At 42.2% G+C, this 19,876-nt stretch overlaps 1 protein-coding gene across 8 annotated transcripts in view; it reads right to left on the bottom strand.

Annotated features, from left to right (window-relative positions):
• Window positions 1-17,584, bottom strand: part of CCNT2 (cyclin T2) — a 22,689-nt gene extending 5,105 nt beyond the window's left edge. The window contains exons 1-7 of one of the 8 annotated variants that reach the window (XM_071562864.1): window positions 17,373-17,584; window positions 16,558-16,639; window positions 9,977-10,105; window positions 9,381-9,441; window positions 8,307-8,369; window positions 2,530-2,575; window positions 1,062-1,225 (exon numbers count right to left, since the gene is read on the bottom strand). In XM_071562864.1, coding sequence (XP_071418965.1) covers window positions 1,062-1,225; window positions 2,530-2,575; window positions 8,307-8,369; window positions 9,381-9,441; window positions 9,977-10,105; window positions 16,558-16,639; window positions 17,373-17,566 — 739 coding nt within the window. In that variant the 5' untranslated portion in view covers window positions 17,567-17,584. The other 7 variants (XM_071562858.1, XM_071562857.1, XR_011698471.1 and 4 more) reach the window with 7 other exon arrangements.
• Between the last annotated feature and the right edge of the window lie 2,292 nt (window positions 17,585-19,876).

The following is a 19,876-nucleotide window of genomic DNA, read 5'->3' on the forward strand; positions in this document are numbered from 1 at the left end:
AAGAACTGGCTTCTCCAGAACTCCACAAACAAATTACAAATTAAGCTGCTCCCAAGTGCAATACAACCTCAGGCCTTTGGTCTGCCCGACTCTATCAAGCACACCAGCTCCATAAATGCTTGAAGAATAGAGCCATGTTCACAATGGGCTCACAGCATTCCCTCCTGGGATTCTACAAATCCCAGTGATGCACAGTTACCAGACCCACAAACCCACAGCCAGATGAGAGGGGAGCAAGGGAGCATTTGGAATGAGGCACAATTTAAAGAAGCCCATTAAGACAGAGACATTTGAACCTGCACTTTGAAGCTCACGCTAGTTCTGTGCTTCACATGACATCTACTCGACTTCTCACTTTCAAAAAACCCCAAAAATTGCCATTAAGAAAGGAAAGCTCCACAGAGGAAAGCAGCAGGCCATGGGGAGCCATGCTGGGCCATAGGAAGCCTGGAGGCCTCCACCATTCCAACTGAAAGCCCCAGCAGCTCCCACTCCCACTAGAGCAGCACACAGGCCTTAAATCCAGACTGCACTGAAATAAGTACGATTTCAAAGACAGTAAACTTGTAGGTCTGTGGAGTTCTAGGTGTTTGCTTTCTTTGGGAAGAGCCATTTGACAGGAAAAACTATTTTACGAGATTTGGAGATCTCACAAGCCATGCCAAATCATTAATGCAGAACTGCCTTCAGAAACACAGCAGTTTTATGTTCAGACTTATGAACACCGTGACTGAAATGACTGTTCTGGGCCAATGTGGCACAAGGACTGCAGGAATTTGCACTGCTGGATTTCCATCCTTCTTGATTCTGAAAAGCACTTAAAGCCAAGATTCTTACCTGCACCTACAAAAGGAATGTGGATGTCCCTTCAAACCAAAGGTCTCAAACCCAAACTTGTATTCCAAAGTTATCCCTCTCCTATCCCTTTCTGTCACCGGAATGTAACAGTACATGAAGTCAGTGAGATTTAATTTAGGCTTAAAGCTCTTCCTATCTACTGAGCTCCCATCCTTACATTAATAACCCTTGAATTTCAAGATATGAAAGGCAGCATTACTTACCATCCAGTAGCTCTAAAGTAACTGAAGGATCTACATATTCCCACCAGTGTTTCCCATCGGTCGATACTGGAATCTCCCAGTTGGACCACTTGCAGGCCAAGTGAATGCACACACATGCTATCACTGTGGGCTTGTATTGAAGGCAGAATGTAGTGAGGTGAAGACTGTTGCACAAATTTTGTAATGAGGAACCAAAGGAAATCAAACATGTAAAACAGAAAATCCAAACAAATCAACCATTAACACACAGAACGAGGTAACTCGTCAAGCAATATCAGTTAAACATTTTGCTGAATAAGTTCATAAGGTATCTTTCTGCCCTGAGAAAACAAAGGGCAGGGTATTTATCTGGTACGAAAGTTTAATTTGTTTTTGCTATCAAAAGTCTGATGAATAGTAAATAAATTTAACAGTTATCCTACTGTATTTCAGCACTAAAAAGAGAGAAGTATAATATAATAAATTAAAACTGCAGCAAAAGGCACAGAGCTGATTATGCAGCCTCTAAATGAGACAACCAGAAGGTCCCCAGCAGTTCCACAGAAGCCAGGTGAATTTCTTGTGGGCTTTGCTTTCACAGGCCTGGCTTTGTGACATTCATGAATTTGTATTCAGCTTCCAGCTGGCAGCAGCACAAAACAGTGGCTCATGTCACTGCCTGAGCACAGCTTAACAGCTGCTTAAGTACAGAATCCTGCCCATCAAGGAACCACCAGGATTGATTTTTTTTATTTTGTACAGTTCTAATAACCCACAGATATTGCTTAAAAACTATGTACACAAAACGTAATCCTCTTAAACTAAACTCAAAGTTGTTTTGCAAGAAGTAAATTGAAGTAATCAAGAAATCAAGACTAAACTCTGCTCTCCATTTCTTTCTATGACAGGCAATGTATACAAAATACCCATCTGAAATCCTAGAATTTTACATTTATCTGAGTACTTAAGTTTTAAAATTAGATACTAAGATTAAAAAGCTGTTTTTAAAAGAAAGAACATTGGGCTTGTACTAGTCTATCTAAAAAGAAAAATCACCTAGCTGAAAAGAACTTAGGCCCACTACAATTTTATATGTTAAGATTGGATCAATGTATTTAAAGTTAAGAGAAAACTGCCATTAACTACAAGTGTAAACTAAAAATAGTTTTGTACTTACCAAGATGCTCGGGTTTCTAGGTTAAGTTTATCTCTGTAATCTTTAGCTGCTATTCAGGCTACCAATTTTACTTATGCACTCACAATCGAGAAAAAGTCATCAGAAAGCAGCACTACACTTCTCATTGTGCATTTAACCCCTTTGTGCCACGAGGCCCTTGTCCAATACACCGCACTGCAGGCGGGCAGGAACCACCACTGGAGGTGGCCCAGTCTCCCGCTGCAACAAGGGTAAGACACATGGAGGGGGCCCTGCAGTAAAGGAAGCTATAGTGTGCTACAACAGTGCAACAAAGAGGTTCAGGATAACAACCTGTTGGTAGCCATGAAATAGGATGTCTGTGCCAAATCCTTGCTTGCTGTAAGAAAAGAAAAACAGAGAGGTTAAAGATCTGCACTAACTCGTCAGCTTCATTCCAAAATTAAAGCAGTTTTTACCTTACAAAACCACTGCTGGGTGTTTCTACAGAACTGATCTGAATTTAGCTAACTAGCCTTTTAAGTAATATTTTCTGAGACACAGAAGGCCCTTACACTCAGTACTGGAGCTGGACCAGTCACTCCACTCACTGCCCCTCCCTCTGTACAACCCACTGAACAGTTTTCCTCTGCTGATCCACCCGTCCAGTGCCTCATAGGTGAGCCCTCTCCTCTGGGAAGCACTGCTTCCCAACCCTCTCCTGGAGGGGATCCCTGCCATAACCTGGGCTGCAGAACAGCACCATCACAGCCAATTCACAGCACAGTGCCCGTCCTGCCCTCTGGGAGGAGCACGGCAGGACACCCTCCCACCCCACACCTCCCCCAGAACAGCCATGGCTCTCTCCCAAAGTCCTACACCACCACAAGCCCCCAGGCTAGAGGGTAAAAAAATTCACTTTTCTACTCCTTGTAATTAAGAGCAATATGCTCATAACTTTTTGCTCCACGTTTGTTAAACCTATGGCAAAGCTTTGATAGAAAACAACTTTATTTTAGTTAGTCAGGGAGAAAACAAACCAAAGCACAGGACTGCAACATGCCAGAAAGGAAAAGCTACTGATCAGGCTGTTACAGCCAAGTGGTGCTGACCCCTGCAGTGACACCCCAACTCCTCACTCAGGTAAGAGAACTTACTGTAACATGCATTAATGGGATAGCTGGGCACAAGGGGTTTAACCGCAGATTGAATGCAGCCTTCATTCAATTCTTACTTTGACACTATCACTTGAAATCAGTGCTACCTGCAGAGAGTGTATTGTTGAATTTTATGTCAAAGGGAACATTGTTAAGCTTTTATTTTAATCATAATAATAATAATAGTAATAATTCCATTAAGTCTGAGAAATACTACAGCAGCTTTTAAAATTTAATTTTTAAAAAGCATAATAAAATGTGATTTAACTCAACTTCTAATGATTGCCAGGGAGTACAAGTCAGATTTGGCCCCACAGTGCCATAGTCCCAGAAGAATGTGGCAGTAGCAAGGCAACAGGATCTGTTCCTACACACAAATTCTACTAATCCATAATAATCAGACGGTCAACTGACAGTGTGTTATACTGTAATATTTAGTTTGCAAACTAGATGTTAGATAATGACAGAGTTCAACTTCTTCCTTTCCCTCCCATCTAAAGAAACGTTAAGGTGGAATTACAAGAGAAAGGGAAACGAGACTGTCAAAACAAATGAAAACACACAATGGTTGAATGAGACTCAAATTGATGTCTTGCTCTTCATTTTTCATCAAAGCAATGTCTAAAATATCTTCAATGATTTATATACTCTGTAAAATTACATGTTTGAATTAAGGGACCAGGACCAAGAAGCTTCTCTACTCTCACTGAAATGTCCCTTTTGAACAAGGAAGAAAAGCAGATGCCACAAAGCTTCTATTAAACATCAGCTTGGAAGTTGAGTAAATCAAAACATATACCTGGAAAAAAAGAATCACATCTTGAAACACACATTTTGGCCTCAAACAAAGTTAATGTGCTAAATACCTTACCTGTACTACAAGTAGTATAATACTGTGTTCAACTTATTTACAGCTAAATAATTGCCAAAACCACCAAGAAATGTCAGCTCCCCACTAAAGCCTTTGATAACACAAGGCCCAGCTGAAAACATCTGTCCCAAACTCTTCTGTCTGGAACAGCTCTGGTTTAGCAGAATCCATCACAGAAATTTAAGCTAATGAATTTTGGTTCCTACATTTTGGTGTTTTATTTCCATTACAGTAATGAAAAGTGCATCTCCAGATTCAAATCATCTTGAAGCAGAGACTAAAACAAGCCAGCAGAGCTGCTCTTATAACTCACAAGCCGCAGGACCGACGGCTACAGCACCAGCCATTACTGACCACTTGGAGGGATTGGAAACACCCATCCTGTCTCACTGCTGCAGAAGCAACCATAAGGCAGGGGATCACTAAAGCAGGAATCAGCACTGTGCAACAGGACTTCCTGTCCAATGCACCTTCCAAGAGGCCGTCTCCAAGGAACTGCCAAACTGTGTTTTACTGGGCACAGCCACACAATCCAACCGGTTGCAATTCCAATATATCTAAGTCTTTCCGTCAACACAGCCTATCTTGGATCTTGGGATACTCAAGCAAATGTGACTGGCAAGTTCCCCTCAGGAGGGTGGTAGGTGGCTATGCCTGGACCCTGCCCACATTTGGGAGCATTCCCTGGATGGAGGAGACTGCAGAAAAGCCAGGCAGCATCAGGAGAGGGAAACTTGCTGAAGTCCTTCTGGCAAAAGGAAAAGAGGCGCAGGCCATGGGGCATTCAGGTCTGAGCAGTCCTGGTGGCTTTGCTTTCTTTAAAGTATGTAAACCTTGGGATTAGGCCTGTAAGAGCCTGGAATCAGGGTTAAGGATGTGAAGGCCACCTGAAGCAATGCTGGAGTACTGCTGGTATTTCAGATCTTTCCACACCACTCAGCACACTAAGATTTAAATTTTCCTCATGAGAATACCCTCTGATGCATTTTCACCTCCTCTTCTGCTGACCTTGTCTTTCTCAGCCTGATTGAACCCATGGCACCTGTGCACACAGATACTATGGTATGTTTGAAGGATCCGATAGTGCAATTTCCACAAAAGATTAGTAAGGATCATGGGTGTACAAGGTACCTGGAAACCTGCAGAGCAGCGAGAACAATCCTAGAAATCCTTGAGATCCCATCTTCAGTTCCAAAATGTTGTGTTCCAACACAGAAAAAGGAATGGCTGAAGACCTCCCAAGATGGAGACGATACAGATTCCTCCCCTTCAAGTTCTACCAGAAGCAGGCTGAGAACAACTTATTCTGCATCAGAGCTTAAGAGGACCATGTCATGGTCTCAGCACTAAAGCAGCTTCACTGCTGATCATTCAACAAGCACTGAAGCCAGCAAGGGAGTTTAACAACAGAACTGTTTTTGGTGTTTTAGTGGGTTTTTTCCTCTTCTCTTCAGTACTGGAGCCTTCTGGAATGGGCACTGAAGCTTCTGACAGGCCCTCACACATTCACTGCCTTCAGATTCCTTAGAGGACCTGTGGGATCCTAAGGAATGATGGTTCTGTCTCCTCTTCTCAGTCTCTTGACACTGAGGAAGAATGGTGCAGAAAAAAGACTAAGCCCACACCATTTTCCTGGCCTGCTGTACTGACCAAACTGTAAAGATGGAACAATTCCATTAACCCACGAGTCTCTGAACACCAGCAGGAGTAACTCGATACCATGTGACTGAACATGACCCAGTCATTATGTATCCATCCAGTCATCCTCTACCTACAGTGACCCACGTTGTCTCATACTGCCTTCAAAAAGGCTTTCAATCTTAAAGAAGAATTCAACTTTTTCTTTAGTTGTATGTTGAAGCCATTATGTTTATCTGCACCAATTCCCACTTACTAGATCCTTTTCAGCTTCCAGCAACTGATTCTGGTGTGCCATTATGAGACTAGACAAGTTTTCTGACAGAGGACTTGGCTGAACCTTTCAAGCATCATCAATAGAACCTGAGGTTTTTTTGAATTTTTTTCATTTGGTTTAACACTGACAAGTCTTAGGGATATTTTGAAAACTTCAGAACTGAAATAGCTGAGTGTTGCATCTACTGATTAAAAACCACACTGTCCAATAAATAAATGTTCAGGGACAGAGAACTAAACTCATACTGTATCTCTGAGGATACATCACTGTCCCCCGAGTCCATCTCTGTTCTCTCAATACATAACACCAATGTTCCATGGAATTATTCTGTCCTTGGCTACAGATCTCATGCTTGATGTTTCAAATGAATGCATTTATTTGTTTCCCTATTTTTTTTCCTTTTTTCTTTAAAATATTAGGCACTCCAGTCTTGTTTTCAGTCTACACCATTCCTAGGAGAGGCTGCCAAGGGTTCCACTTGCACACACACTCACTAAGGGGCACAGCTACTTCAGTCAACAGGTTTTCAAGCACCACACCTATCACAGTCCCTTTGCACCACTCCTTGAGGTACATGGACTTTCAGCTCTCGCCGAAGTCTTCATATTTCAAGACTTGACATAATTTTAGAATTCCAAGTATTCTTTTAAGTCTGCTGACATTTAGCTTTAAAAGGTCAAATTAAAAAATTAGCAGTACCTTCAAAGTGTGCATTTTGTCAGTACAAAGAATGAGCACACCAAACACAAAGGGAAGAGCTGAACTGTCAGAGTGGCATCTGCCCCTGACCAAAGGAAACACAGTTTGTGTGGCAGTGTCCCCTCCTCCTTGCAGGCTCCAGTCAAACACACCCACTAATGTGGAAATCCTGAGGAGTGCAGCATTGACTGCACCCTTCTTACAGCCCAAATACTGGACACAAGTGCAGGGGCTCCCACAAACCAGGGACAGCTGCTCACATTTATACTGCCCGACAGCGAAGAAATCCCAAAGCAAAACCCTACAGAGCTGCTGATGCCGAATACCGGGACTTTAGATGTAATTACACTCATGCACCAAGTCACAACCACTTCTGGACAGAAAGCAGAGGATCATTATCTTACACCAAGAACAGCAATAAAGCTACTTTATATGCAAACAAATTACAGCACCAGCCCTATTCAGATTCTGCAGACACTGCACCAGGAAGCTACTTGAAAATAAGAGATATTCTTCTTTCAAAGAACACCAGGAATTCCAGTTACTACAAAACAGATCTAGTTAACATGACTAAGTTGTACCTAACTTTTGTATGTTTTACAGAGGGAAGTAAAAACACCAAAAACTTTGAAGCACTTAACTTTGCATTTTTCACTGCAAAACCAGCCAATGACTAAAGGGTAACAGCCACAGTCCAATAATTTCCAAACACTTCTTACGTAAGGAACATAATTAAAGTGAAAAGCTTATTTTAGGTGTTTTTACAACTGATTCCTGATTTTCTTCATCCTCCATCGTTTTAGAGGATTATTTAAAGTTTTTTTAAAGCTCCAAAGGAAAACAATTTAAGAATTAAAGAAGGTGTGCCAAAATGCCACAAAAATACTAAAGAACAAGACAGGTTTCTAGCCAGTCACATTAATGAGCTGCATCCAAGTCTGAGGATGTGTTTAACAAAAGGTTTGGGGCTTTGTGCTACCACCCAAAACAAGCAAGTACACCAGGCTCCAGAAAAACAATTAGTCACATCTTTTAAGTATTTGCATGTGACAGCAGACTTGCTATGCACTCTTTTTATCCCTCAGCTCATTACCTAAAAAGACTTGCTAAGAAAAAAACCATTAGCACTAGCCATGAGCCAAGAGGCAGCCTAAACTTCCCTTGGTAGAACTGCTTCAGAGTGAGAATTACCAGCTCAGAACACACCGAGCAGCCAATCACTGCTCAGCTCCTCACTGCTTCTGTCATTCAAAACATGGACCAGGTATTACTAAAATCAAAGCTAATAAGAAAACAAAAATATTATGAAGGACAGAGAACTGGACTCTTAAACAATCTCTAAAGGCAAAGAACAAGCTTTGAGTAACTGGCTTTAAATATACTCTTTGGATAACACTTGGTGAAGATCATATTACACAAATAACTTTACTTTCAAGTTTTACTAGAAAGGTAAAAAAAGGACTTACAGAAGTGGTTAAAAGTCACTGACCTCTCACTAATTGTGTACATTTCACAACATCTGTGTGTGGATGTTCAATGGTAATCTCAAAACCTGAAGAGTTACAAATACATTTTAGAATTATACATTTGCATCTGCAAAATAAAAACCCAACCCCCTTATGATTCCCCACCAACCTAAAATACTTACTAAATCTTTGCACTGCAGAACCATTTAAATGCCTTTTATTCTGTAGCTTTTCATACTTTTGAAGGGCAGATGGTATAGCTACTTCATGATCAGTTAGTAAAGTGTCTCTTCAGGAATCTCAATCCTGTATATATCTATAACCTGGGAAAGTGCTGTATGTTTAAGGTTGGATATATCTGAACGGTTTCTAGCACATTAATAAGTCAGTAAAAACTGTACTGCAGACATGCACTTTACTCATTGATTTCTAGGACTGAAAGCAACTTGCATCCATGGAATTACAAATTAAGTCGATTTGTAGGTCAGTGACTTAAAAAGCCTTTGTTTATGATGCTATTTTAAGCATTAGGTCACTACTGTGAGCTATTTTTTTTGCACAATATACTCAAAGTGGTACTTAAGAATATCTGAGCAATTCTGTGCTCTCAGGCCTGCCAGCTTTGACTGTCTCTACGGTATTTTATAGTCTGAAGTAGTTTTTATCAGAACATTCCATTTCAAATTTTGCAATCACCTGAACTACCCTGCTCAATGACATGAGGGTCTTTGTGGAAAGGCAAGACAAGGAAGAGCACTTGGTAGAAAGCTCTTCCAACTGTTTCAGGACACACACAGAGCTAACCCAGCATGTCACCTTGCACAAGAAATATCAGTGTAATCACTGCTTTGAAGTAAAATCTATTTGGAAGCCTAAACATTTCTAACTCAAACTGTCAGAACTACCTACTTCCTAAGTATAGATGCACCTTTTTACTCCAAAGTGAACTGCTAATACCAAACTAAATTCACAGGCCCAAAGTTATACACAAAAACAGTAAAATTCCAGTGTATCAACAGCACATAAAAATCCAGTTACTTGGGTCCCAATTACTCCATGGTAAGTTGCCTGCACAGGAGATACTCAGAAAAACATACCTAAAGTTTGAAGCATTATTGTTTCAAGTATAACCAGCTCTTGGGCCTGTTGAAGGTAAGCCTGAAACAAACAAGCACACAGGTGAAGATGCAGCAACCCCTTGTCTCAGAATTCCAATCCCACACTGCCTGACTGAACAGCAGCGCTGCCAGCACAGGACCAGCCCCCAGGCCAGTCAGAACTGACAGTTCAGAACACTCTAAGAATTACAAAGGTTTGCCAGGGCAAATCAACTCGAGCATCTCTGGGCAGGTTATTATTTACAAGTACTTTAAAAATACAGCTGGAGATGCTCAGCTGGCTTGTGGCTCAGGGAAGCAAATGTGAAACATAAAGTAAGTGGGCACTGTACAAACTTTGGCAAAAGAAAGGAACACCAATGTACAGCACAGGCAGCAGCTGACAACTGCAATCTCAAGTTTCACAACAAATATGAGTCTTTAATAAGCTGCATTAAGCAATACAAAATATTTAAATGGTGTAAAAACAAAAGGCTTTTCCTAGACTGCAGACAGCAATAATCCAGTAAGACAATGTAACACTTCAGAAGATGAAGTGTCATCTGATCATCTTTAAAACCGCGACTTCCACCTACATCACTCTTTGTATCCAGTTGAGGCTCTTGAGGATGAAGACAGGCATTTGCTACTTTAATAACATGTTCAAGTTTCCGTGGCTGTTCTTCCACTTTTGCAGCCAAAAACAATGCCGTAGGAGACATTATCTGAAGAAGAAAAACACATGTGGATTTTGTTAACTTTTTACAAGCAAGACTTGAATTTTTATGGAGACCCTAAACTAATAAATAGAAAAGTTCAAGAAGTTGATTTGTGGCTTTTTTTCCCCCAGTTTTGAAGTCGTGTAAGGCAACAAAAATATAACTAGTCCTGTTTTATTTTATAACTGATGTAATCCTCCCAGCAGCACAGGGAAGAAGTACCATAATGCTAAATTACATTTATGAGTAAGAAGTCTGAGGTCAAACTAATTCTAGTTCAACACAGGAAAAATAATTTGGTCCAGAAGAGTTAGTCACACTAGAACAGGCTGTTTCAAGTTAAATATACTTCGTGGGAAAGTTCATCCAATTCCTTGCACAGAGCGAGTCATTACACCATCTTTTCAGTAAAAGCAAACCAGCTGATCACAAGTTCTGCTAACGTTTGATTCTCCTAAAGAGTAAGAAACTTTGCACAGAACTTTACTAAATCCAGCTTGTTATACAAACATAGGATGTGTGAGTAAAAGAAACTTAATATATATATTAATTTTTAATAGGTATATATATATATAAACTTAGAAATTTTACTATATACCCAGCAGTGTCTGGAGAACAAACCACAAGAATTCATAAAAGATGAGTTATATCAAATGTTGCTAAAGACTATGCATTACATTTAAAGATGAAATTTAATATAAAACTCTAAGTGTCATAAGCTGGCACCAAAACTCCCACTGGCAGTTCAGTATCACCCAGGAGTCAGACAGGAAGGAGAGTTTGTTGTCAGCCAGAACAGAATGACTGATGTGTGCAGACACACAGCACAGCAAACCACAAAAGACTGAAGAAGAATTAGGTCCTCTTTGTATGCAAAAGTTGCCCATGTTGAACAGGAATTAAAATGGCAGCAGAAATCAGCTAGACACGAGCTGACTACAATGGTTAAAATTAAGCCAGTATAAAGCATTTATTCAGAGACTGAAGCAGCTGCTTGTCGAGCATTTAATTAATGCAAATAGTGCAGGTATTGGATTTCTCATTCACTGCCCAAACAGAACTGGACTGAAAGGGAGGAATCCACCCCCAAAGTCAGGTTTGCCTTCTTTTTATCAGCAAGCAGCCCTTTGTTAGGACAAAATGAAGCATGTTCTATAAAGATTTGCAAAACATGGAAAACTGCAGCAAACTGATCAGAACTGAGCATTTAAGGAATTAATTTTTAGAACCTTTCAAAAGTATTGAGAGTACTTTTTGCATCCTTAAATGACTTTGAAATGTGTGTCTGGATCTTAAGAAAATCTTTAAAGTTGGCAGACTTGAAAACTGACACGCTGGGAAGGCAATACCCTTTGATGAGTAGAGGAGTGCCAGGAGAAATCTGGCATTCTGAAAACCCAAACCACCCAAAACAAGTCACAGGGAGGAAATTTTACACGGGAGACAAAAAAAACTCTCCCCTGCTTTCTTTTTAAGGAGCTTGTAACTTGGGCCTTATGAATGAAGTAAAAACCTGAGGTGAGGTGTTGCTGAACAAGGCTGTATTTACACTGTCATTTAAGACTTCTGATGATGCTTTAGAAGTTCCCAATCCCATTGCTTGAAGAAATGATTTGAAATTCTGGAAGGAAGGAATTCCCTTTGCTAGGAACACATTTCTTGAAATATGTCTCACTCTGGGAGACCAAACTTTTACACAGTCAGTGTGATGGAAAAACTTTCTGGAGTTCTGAAGGACAGAGTATCAACAGCTCTGAAGTGCCAGAAAATGTGTAAGATGCACAGCAGGACACACGAGTTGGGTTCAACACACACAGCATGGAAAGGTGTTTCACAGAGCAGACAAACTGTGAGGCAACAGCCCAGGCAAAGCTCCCTCACGTGGGGCTGTTTCATCCACACAAACCCAGGCCTCTCCCTACTCAGTTTGTGGGTACAGTTATGCATATGTGGAATTTTCACAATTTTCCTTTCTGAAAAATCCACTTCAACAATCAGGGTGAAAACATTTCCATCTCCCAGGGGCATTCTTTGCAGCAAGACAATGGCCACACAAGTGATTCATCAGCAAACTCTCACTCACTATCCTCTGTGTCTGACTGCACCAAAGCCCTACTTCACTCCAGAAAGGCACCTTTATCAGGCCAACTTCAGGGGATCATCTGATTTATTGGAATGGATCACTCCTGGCCAAGAAGCCTCCACACTATTCCTGATCTCCAAGACCTCACATCAAATGCAGTTCTGGAGGCTGATTAACTGTAATGTAACTGGTTCACCAGAAATTTTTGTACAGCCCAATTTTCTATTTCCTTCAAAAAGAAGTGTTGTCTTCTAGCCAAAGAATTTCAGGTCTCTGTCTTGCTAAGGACAAGGGTTCTAACTCCCAGTTTTGAGCAGGTCAGTATTTTTATCTTCCTTGGTATTTATTCAGAAAATAGACATCCTAATAAAGTCCCAGACTTGGCACACATGCAGTCTTCCATGAAAATGACACACCCTGCTAAGTGTACAACTGGCAAAGTTATTAAAATGCTTTCATTCACTTCCAATTCCCAAAAATGGCAAAAAAAGCAAAGCAGAACAAAAAGGCAAAATTAAAGACACATGCTTGACAAAGCAATATGCTTTCTATATATAATCATCTTAATCTCAAACAAAATAATTTAAAGTAATTAGCTGCCATGCACCCAAAATAGTTGTTAAGACTTGGAGAAATATCTTCAGAACAGACAGGATTTATGAAACTAAATCCTGGTTTCTACTAGCTCAGTATCTCAGAAAGCAAGTCCCACTGAAACAGAAAAAAATCCCCAAACCCAAGAGCCTTAAGACAATCCAAGCAAGTGTCATTGGTAATTGTGGTATCAGCCCTTTTTCACTTAAAAAGCACAAGATACAGTGTAAAGACAAAGGCACGCTCAAACATCTCAGGATACATATGCAGCATGCACGGAGTTTTCTGAGCTGTCCTTGCCCTTTCAATGCCAATATTAGGATGTTTTTAGAGTTGATACAATTCAGTTTAAGACATTGATTGGTTCCAGTCTATGAGTGTTTTCAAGTTCAAACACAAAGAGCTGCAGGGGATTTTTTTATTATAAGCAGGAGCTTGCACTGCTTAAAAGCAGCAAATATGTTAAATTGCAAGATTAAAACCAGAACTGCAGTATCCAAACCAGCCTGCTAAAGAATGATGTGTATTGTGAAAGTTTTAAGAACTTTGCATAACTGCCAAGTCAACTGTTTTATACTGTGATTTGTACAAGGCATGAGAGACAGGAAGGGAATACAGAAGGATGGGACACAGAGCTCCCTCCACACAACTCACCTACCTTGCACTTGAAGGAAAAAATTTCCTCATACAGCTTTCTTTAGGCTCTTCACTAAGTTCCACTGCATGTCAAAAGAACCCCTTGACATCAAGTGTATTTTCAACTGGTTGTTCAGTATTCCATGAAGCATTTACAAGGATTGTATTTAAAAACTACAGCTACCATTTGGATGCCTTACCTCTTGTTTCCAGCATACAAAGGATTTGTCCCCCTTTTCTGTTCTTCAAATCACAGTGTACTGAAGAATATGCATCTAAAAGAACTATTTGCTACATAACAGGATCAGATACCACAGGATACAGTACTGGCAGAAGAATTTCAATTTCAGGATACTCTCAAGTATAACAGTCAGGTGAGTTCTGCCAATAAAACCCCAGCAAACTCCCTCCCCATCCCACTATCAGCACTGGCCAACTTCATACTCAGCAAACCAAAGTTACTGTGCCCTCATCAACAGTAACACTGAGAGAATAATTTGTAATACTGCTGGGCAGTTCCATAGAAACTCCTGTCATTGCACAGCCAGGGAAATTACTGGTCAGGGCACTCAATCCTGCTTACCAGAATTGGTAAAGCAAATTTCCACCCTCTCATGGAGGCACAGCCTTGTAAGGTCTTAACCTGCTTTGACTGCAGCATCAAAACCTCAATACTTCTTTGCACCTGAAGGTATGTACTTTGTAGGCAATCCATGGCAACTCACATGTGACCTGCCCACCCACAGTAACCTCACAAAAAGGGGCTATTTGGTCATTAGAACAGGACACGGAACACACTGATTGGTATTTGCCACACCTGTGGCTCTACAGATTGAAGATACTGTTGGGAATTCGCTTCCCTATTCACTCGTGACTCACACTCCTGAAAGCCTGTGAAACTGAAGAAAAAAAAAGACAACAGCCATTCAGCAACTGAGCTTCCACTAGAAGACCTGTTAATTAAGTGTATGTGACATATATAAGACATGTATGGATATTTGTATGACCTGGCAATTATACTCAATATAAAAGTGCTTGTTACTTGGCTAAAAACATTAATCTACCAATAAAAGAAGAAGACATAGGCTACGTTTTTTCATCTCAGAAGACCACAAGGCACTGATTAATAGTCACGTAATTCTCTACCCCCAGCCTTCAGATTCCCTCTTGCCATGAATAAACAGCACCACGTGCACAGAACAAAGAAATACTAGAGATACATTGTAGAAAATTTTAGCTGGGTCTCAGCTCCAAGACTGCCAGTAACTGACTATTAATTTCTAAGAGTTACTTTCTTCTTGCAGTGGTGGATACTGTTACATTTTTCACCTTGCCAAGTGCTCTGAGGATTTGCTATTAAGTATTTATTACAGTCCTTGGGTTTTGGTTTTTCTAGAGAGCCCGACAGATGGTTTGGGAGTATTTGAAGAGCGGCTCCATTCACAGACCACCCCCTTTACCCCACAGGAATGCGAGTCAGAAAATGCCCTTGTCCATCAGCGCACACACAAAGCCACTCCCTGGCCTTACACTCATTAACGATTACAAAAGGGAATTCAGCAAGAGTCAGAATTACCGAGTGAAAACCTGCAGCACACTTGCCTTTAGCTTTGAATACTATCACTTGAGAATTAATTTAACAACACAACAGTCCCAGTTTCCATGGCATTCAGCCCTTACATATCTTACTTGTGAATTCTGAGACTCATAAATACAAATTAAGGCAGTTTTCATCCAAACAGTACTGTGCTTCTGGTTCATTTACCAGGATTCCTTGACAAACCAAACACAGCAACTAAAGCTTCTTGCTACTTCAATCTATCCTGGATGACCAGATGACAACACAAACACCAGCAGGTGACATAAGGGGTATGGAGGTCTATTTTTAAATACAGCAGCTTCACACAGAGCCATCTCTCCCTTCCAAGCAGCTCTGTCCAGTTTATCAAGTCCACAAGCAACACAAAACTTTAGATGCCTCACCAGCTTCTCTTCCACAGCTACAGGTCATTGTGCATGGGCAGGAACACAGAGGGGAGAAGGAGGAATTTACATGCAGTTTTGGTAACATGCTGCTGAAAACTTGAATTTATCTCAGATTTTGCACCAAAAAAATGAAATACGCTTCTGAAATATGTATTTCCTGCCAAATAAACATGGAATAAGATGACCATTTGTTGAGCCAACAACAGCAAATTCATGCCAGACAGAACAGCTGGCTCTCTCTGCACCCCACTGTGTACCTGCCCCAGCTGCAGACAGTGCAAAGTTTGCAAGATTCTACCCCTTGACAGATCAAGGTCTGCTCTGGTCTAGGTCTAACATCTGTCTAAGTCTCCATCTGTTTGTCATTAAAAAATCTACGAACACTCACCCTCACCATTTAGTCACATACCACCATCATTACTAACTGTTCTTGCTTCAAACAACCACACAAACCCCCTCAATAATACCTGGAATATATTGTTTTATTACTCTTCCACCTATTGCAGCCAGTACTGGACATAAAAACCAAGAGGTCTGGCATTTCCAAGTTAGGGCCTGTTAGAGAATCCCTCAATGACAAGTAGTACTTTTACTGAAGAAATCTGTTCTTTGTACCCCATTCTGTGCCCAGAGTCAACATATTCAGTTCATTAGTTAAAACAGGAGACCTGGCATTCCTCTTATCAAATTTAAAGATTTTTCTTGTCTAATATGCCTTATCATCACACCACATAAGACTGGAGTAGTTAAATGAATTTACACTGTTTCAGAACAGATACACAATCCATATGGATACACAGATGAGACATTATCAGTCAGACACACCATGCCAGCACTTCCACTGATTCATCAACAACAACGTGTGTTCTTACACACCAGCCTTTCAAACTCCAGCGCACAGGCACAGCCACATTCAAAACGTCTCAATGCCTTCTCCACACATTTGAAATCTGCTTGCTGATGGCAGAAGATAAAATCTAATTGCCACTAGTTAAGGAAATTCAGAGTTGAAAGGCAGCATTATTACTACTTCTAAATCATTGATAAGAAGCTAAAATTCCTGTAAACAAACCAAACTTTACACTCCTGCAAGTAACACTTCTCAGTCAGGCGAATAAAATTCTGGGCATATTATTACCACATATAAAATCATACTTACATTTCGATTAAATTTCGTGAAGGAATGATGCATATAAAACCTGTGCATGTAAACAATTGCGGTATTTATCGTAAGCTGAGATCTGGAAGGTTAAATTAAGGAAATACTACGCATTGAGAAAACTGTTTACAGGATCTGAAAGCAAAGCGCTTTCCACATCAATCACTGCTCTCAACACCCTGTCTTCAGCCGAAAATGGATTAAGGACGTGACGCTTCAGAACTGAACTGATATTAACACGTACTCAGCCAATATTAACACGGATCTTCCCATCTGTTTCGCGGACCATGTGGAGATTCCTACAGCAGGCTCGCCAGTCACCCGCTGAATGAAAACCCCTCAATGGGCGGCACACGCTGAAACAGCCTCAAGTGCTTTTGTTTTGCTCTAATTCAACTATTTCAGTAGGCGATGCGAGGTTTTGGCCTCGCTCTGATCTCCTTTTTTAATCTTTTTTAGATCACATTAAAAATGGGCTAAGGAGGAGATGCCTGTTCCGGAGAAAACGTGTCTGCGGACACCCGGGTGTCCTTTGGGAGTGCCCGGCGGCGCCCCCGGGGCCGCAGCGCGGCGGGAAGGGCCGGGCCGGGCAGGGCAGGCCGGACCGCGGGGCCTCGCCCGCCGACAAAGAGCGCGGCGCGGGGGCTCCGCAGGCTCCTCCTCCCATTCTGTGCCTCAGGCCGCGGCTCCGGCCTCGGCAGCGCCCGGGGAGGGTCCCGGGGAGCGCTCCCACCCGAGGGGCAAGGCCCCGCCACCGCCCGCCCGCGCCCGGCCCGTCCGCCCTCAGCGCGTCCCGCCCGGCCCCGCTCGGATACACGTTGAGTCGCTGGCCCATGTCTTGGATGAGGTTGGCCGCCTGCTGCCGGTACGAGAGCTCCTTGTCGGCCTCCACGCCGCAGCGCCGCGAGGGCGTGTTGTCCAGCTGCTCGCGGCTGAAGAACCAGCGCGACGCGGCCGAGGAGCCGCCGCCGCCCCTCGCCCCGGCGGGGCCCGCGCCCGCCGCCGCCATGACACCCCCGCCGCCGCCTCCCGCGCCGCTCTCGCGAGAGCGCCCGCCCCGCGCGCCCCCCCCGCCATACAGAGAGTCTCGCGGCGCCGCGGCCGCGCGCGCCGGGGTCACGTGGGCGGAGGGGCGGGGCAGCGGGGAGCGGGAATCGGGGGATGGTGGAATTTGGGAATCGGGGGAGTAGGGGATCAGGAATCGGGGGAGTAGGGGATCAGGAATCGTGGATCTCGGGATTGGGGATCAGGGTTTGTGGGATCACGGGTTTGTGGCATAGTGGGATTGGGGGGTTGATCATGGGATCGAGGGATCAGGGATCGTGCGATAGTGGCATCATGGGAGCGTGGGATCGAGGGTTGGTCTCTTCTCCCAGGCAACCAGCAGTAGAACAAGAGGGCACAGGCTTAAGCTCTGCCAGGGGAGGTTTAATTTGGATATTAGAAAGAAATCCTTCCCAGAGAGAGGAATCAGGCATTGGAATGGGCTGCCCAGAGAGGTGGCGGATTCTCTGACTCTGGAGGTGTTTAAGATGAGACTGGATGTGGCACTCAGTGCCATGACCTGGTAATCACAGTGGGGTTGGATCAAGGGTTGGACTTGATGATCTCTGAGGTCTCTTCCAACCTTATTGATTCTGAGATTCTCTGATCGTGGGATCATGGAGCCCCAGAGCTGCTGGGCAGTGTGGGATGTATGAAGGTGTTCTCCAGAAAAGCTGCCCTTTGCTGCCTGATCCTTGCATACATCTAAGCCTGATCAGAGCCAGGGGAAGGTTTTAACCCGTGAAACAGCAGGTAATGAGCTCCCTGCGGTGCCCAGGTGTTGGAGAAAACCAAATTATCTCTTAACACTTTCCACTTGGTGGTGGGATCGCCTTGTTAAAGTTCAGGGCTTGAGGTGCTTCGGTGACCTCAGGCCTGGGTATATACCCCTCTAACACAGAGGTTGTTAAGCCTCTTCCCAGGTGAATCCCAGTGCCCAACCAGTGACAGCACCTGCTGGCAAAGCACTGGAATGACACACCGTGAGTGCTGTCTCACTGCTTTGGGGGGAACAGCTGCATCCTTCTCTTTTCCCTACACAGTCCTCCAGAATTCCCTCACATCTCCAGCCTATTCAGCAGTTCTGTTTCAATCTGTTCTACACCTGCTCTAATGCAGGTTGTTCTCCCTGGGCACTCTGTGTTGAGTTACGGGTGTTCAACAACAGCTTGAGGTTGTGGGTTCAGAGTTCAAAGGGTACAAAAAGGTACTTTATTTAAAGTTCTGATCATCATGGATCAGAATGAGAGCTCCAAGCATTCTTGGCATGTTTAGCACATGCCATTACCACTCTGCAGTGGTTTTGTTCACCTGAAGTTACATTACAACCAATTCTTTTACAGCTTCAGTGCAGATTTTATACAAGCAGTTGTAATTTTATAACCAGGCCCAACAGAATACTAATGCAATATGCAGATGTATAATGCAGTACAGACATGAATTACTTGCCTGATCTTCCCAAAGGTACCTCATCTTTAGAGTCTACCACATGAAGAGGAAATTTCACCTCAAAGACTTCTGTTGTAATTTGGAGCTGATTTTTGCCATCATATTTTTGCATCTGTAACAATCAAAGTAGAATGTTTTACCTCGTTTAAATCACTGTATAAAACTCATGGAGTTTGGGTGTTCAACATACATTTTTTATTCCTTCAGTAAGTATTGGAGGAGAATTAAGAATGTCCTTGTCTGACTGTGATTAGAATTTTACATTAGCTTTGTTAATGAAAAGAAAAGGAAGATGTAGGGAAGATTATATATATTGCTGTCTTTAAAGTCTTAACACATTGAGGATAAGTGGAATATCATTAAATAATGACAGGCATAATGAATGTGATTTATGCAGGGCGTGCACATTAATTAACTGCCATGCAGAGTGCTGCAATCACCCATTTAGTCACAGGTTAAGGCAATTAAATACTGTTCTTGCTGTTGGAGAGGTTTCAGACCTTGGTCCCTAAAGTTGTAACATTGCATGCTCACTAACTTAACTTTTTTCATTCATAAAAAATTGAAGAATCAATCCAATTAAAATGTATTGGAGTAATCACAATGTATTTTCCCCTTAAATCCATTTAAACATCTCTGAGAGTCATATACACTGAAGGGAAATAAGATTATATGAGAATGAAGTTGCCTTTCTACTTTGAAATTTAATTAAAATGATCTGGTTGAAAAATCTTGCATTTAAGTAGCTCAGTGCTTGTATGTGGGTGTTTAAATAAAAAAGGTCAGTGGGAGTCTTGTGACTCTGAGGACAATAAATATTATTACA

The sequence above is a fragment of the Pithys albifrons genome, chromosome 8 (assembly GCF_047495875.1).
Source record: "Pithys albifrons albifrons isolate INPA30051 chromosome 8, PitAlb_v1, whole genome shotgun sequence".
Taxonomy (NCBI): Eukaryota; Metazoa; Chordata; class Aves; order Passeriformes; family Thamnophilidae; genus Pithys; species Pithys albifrons.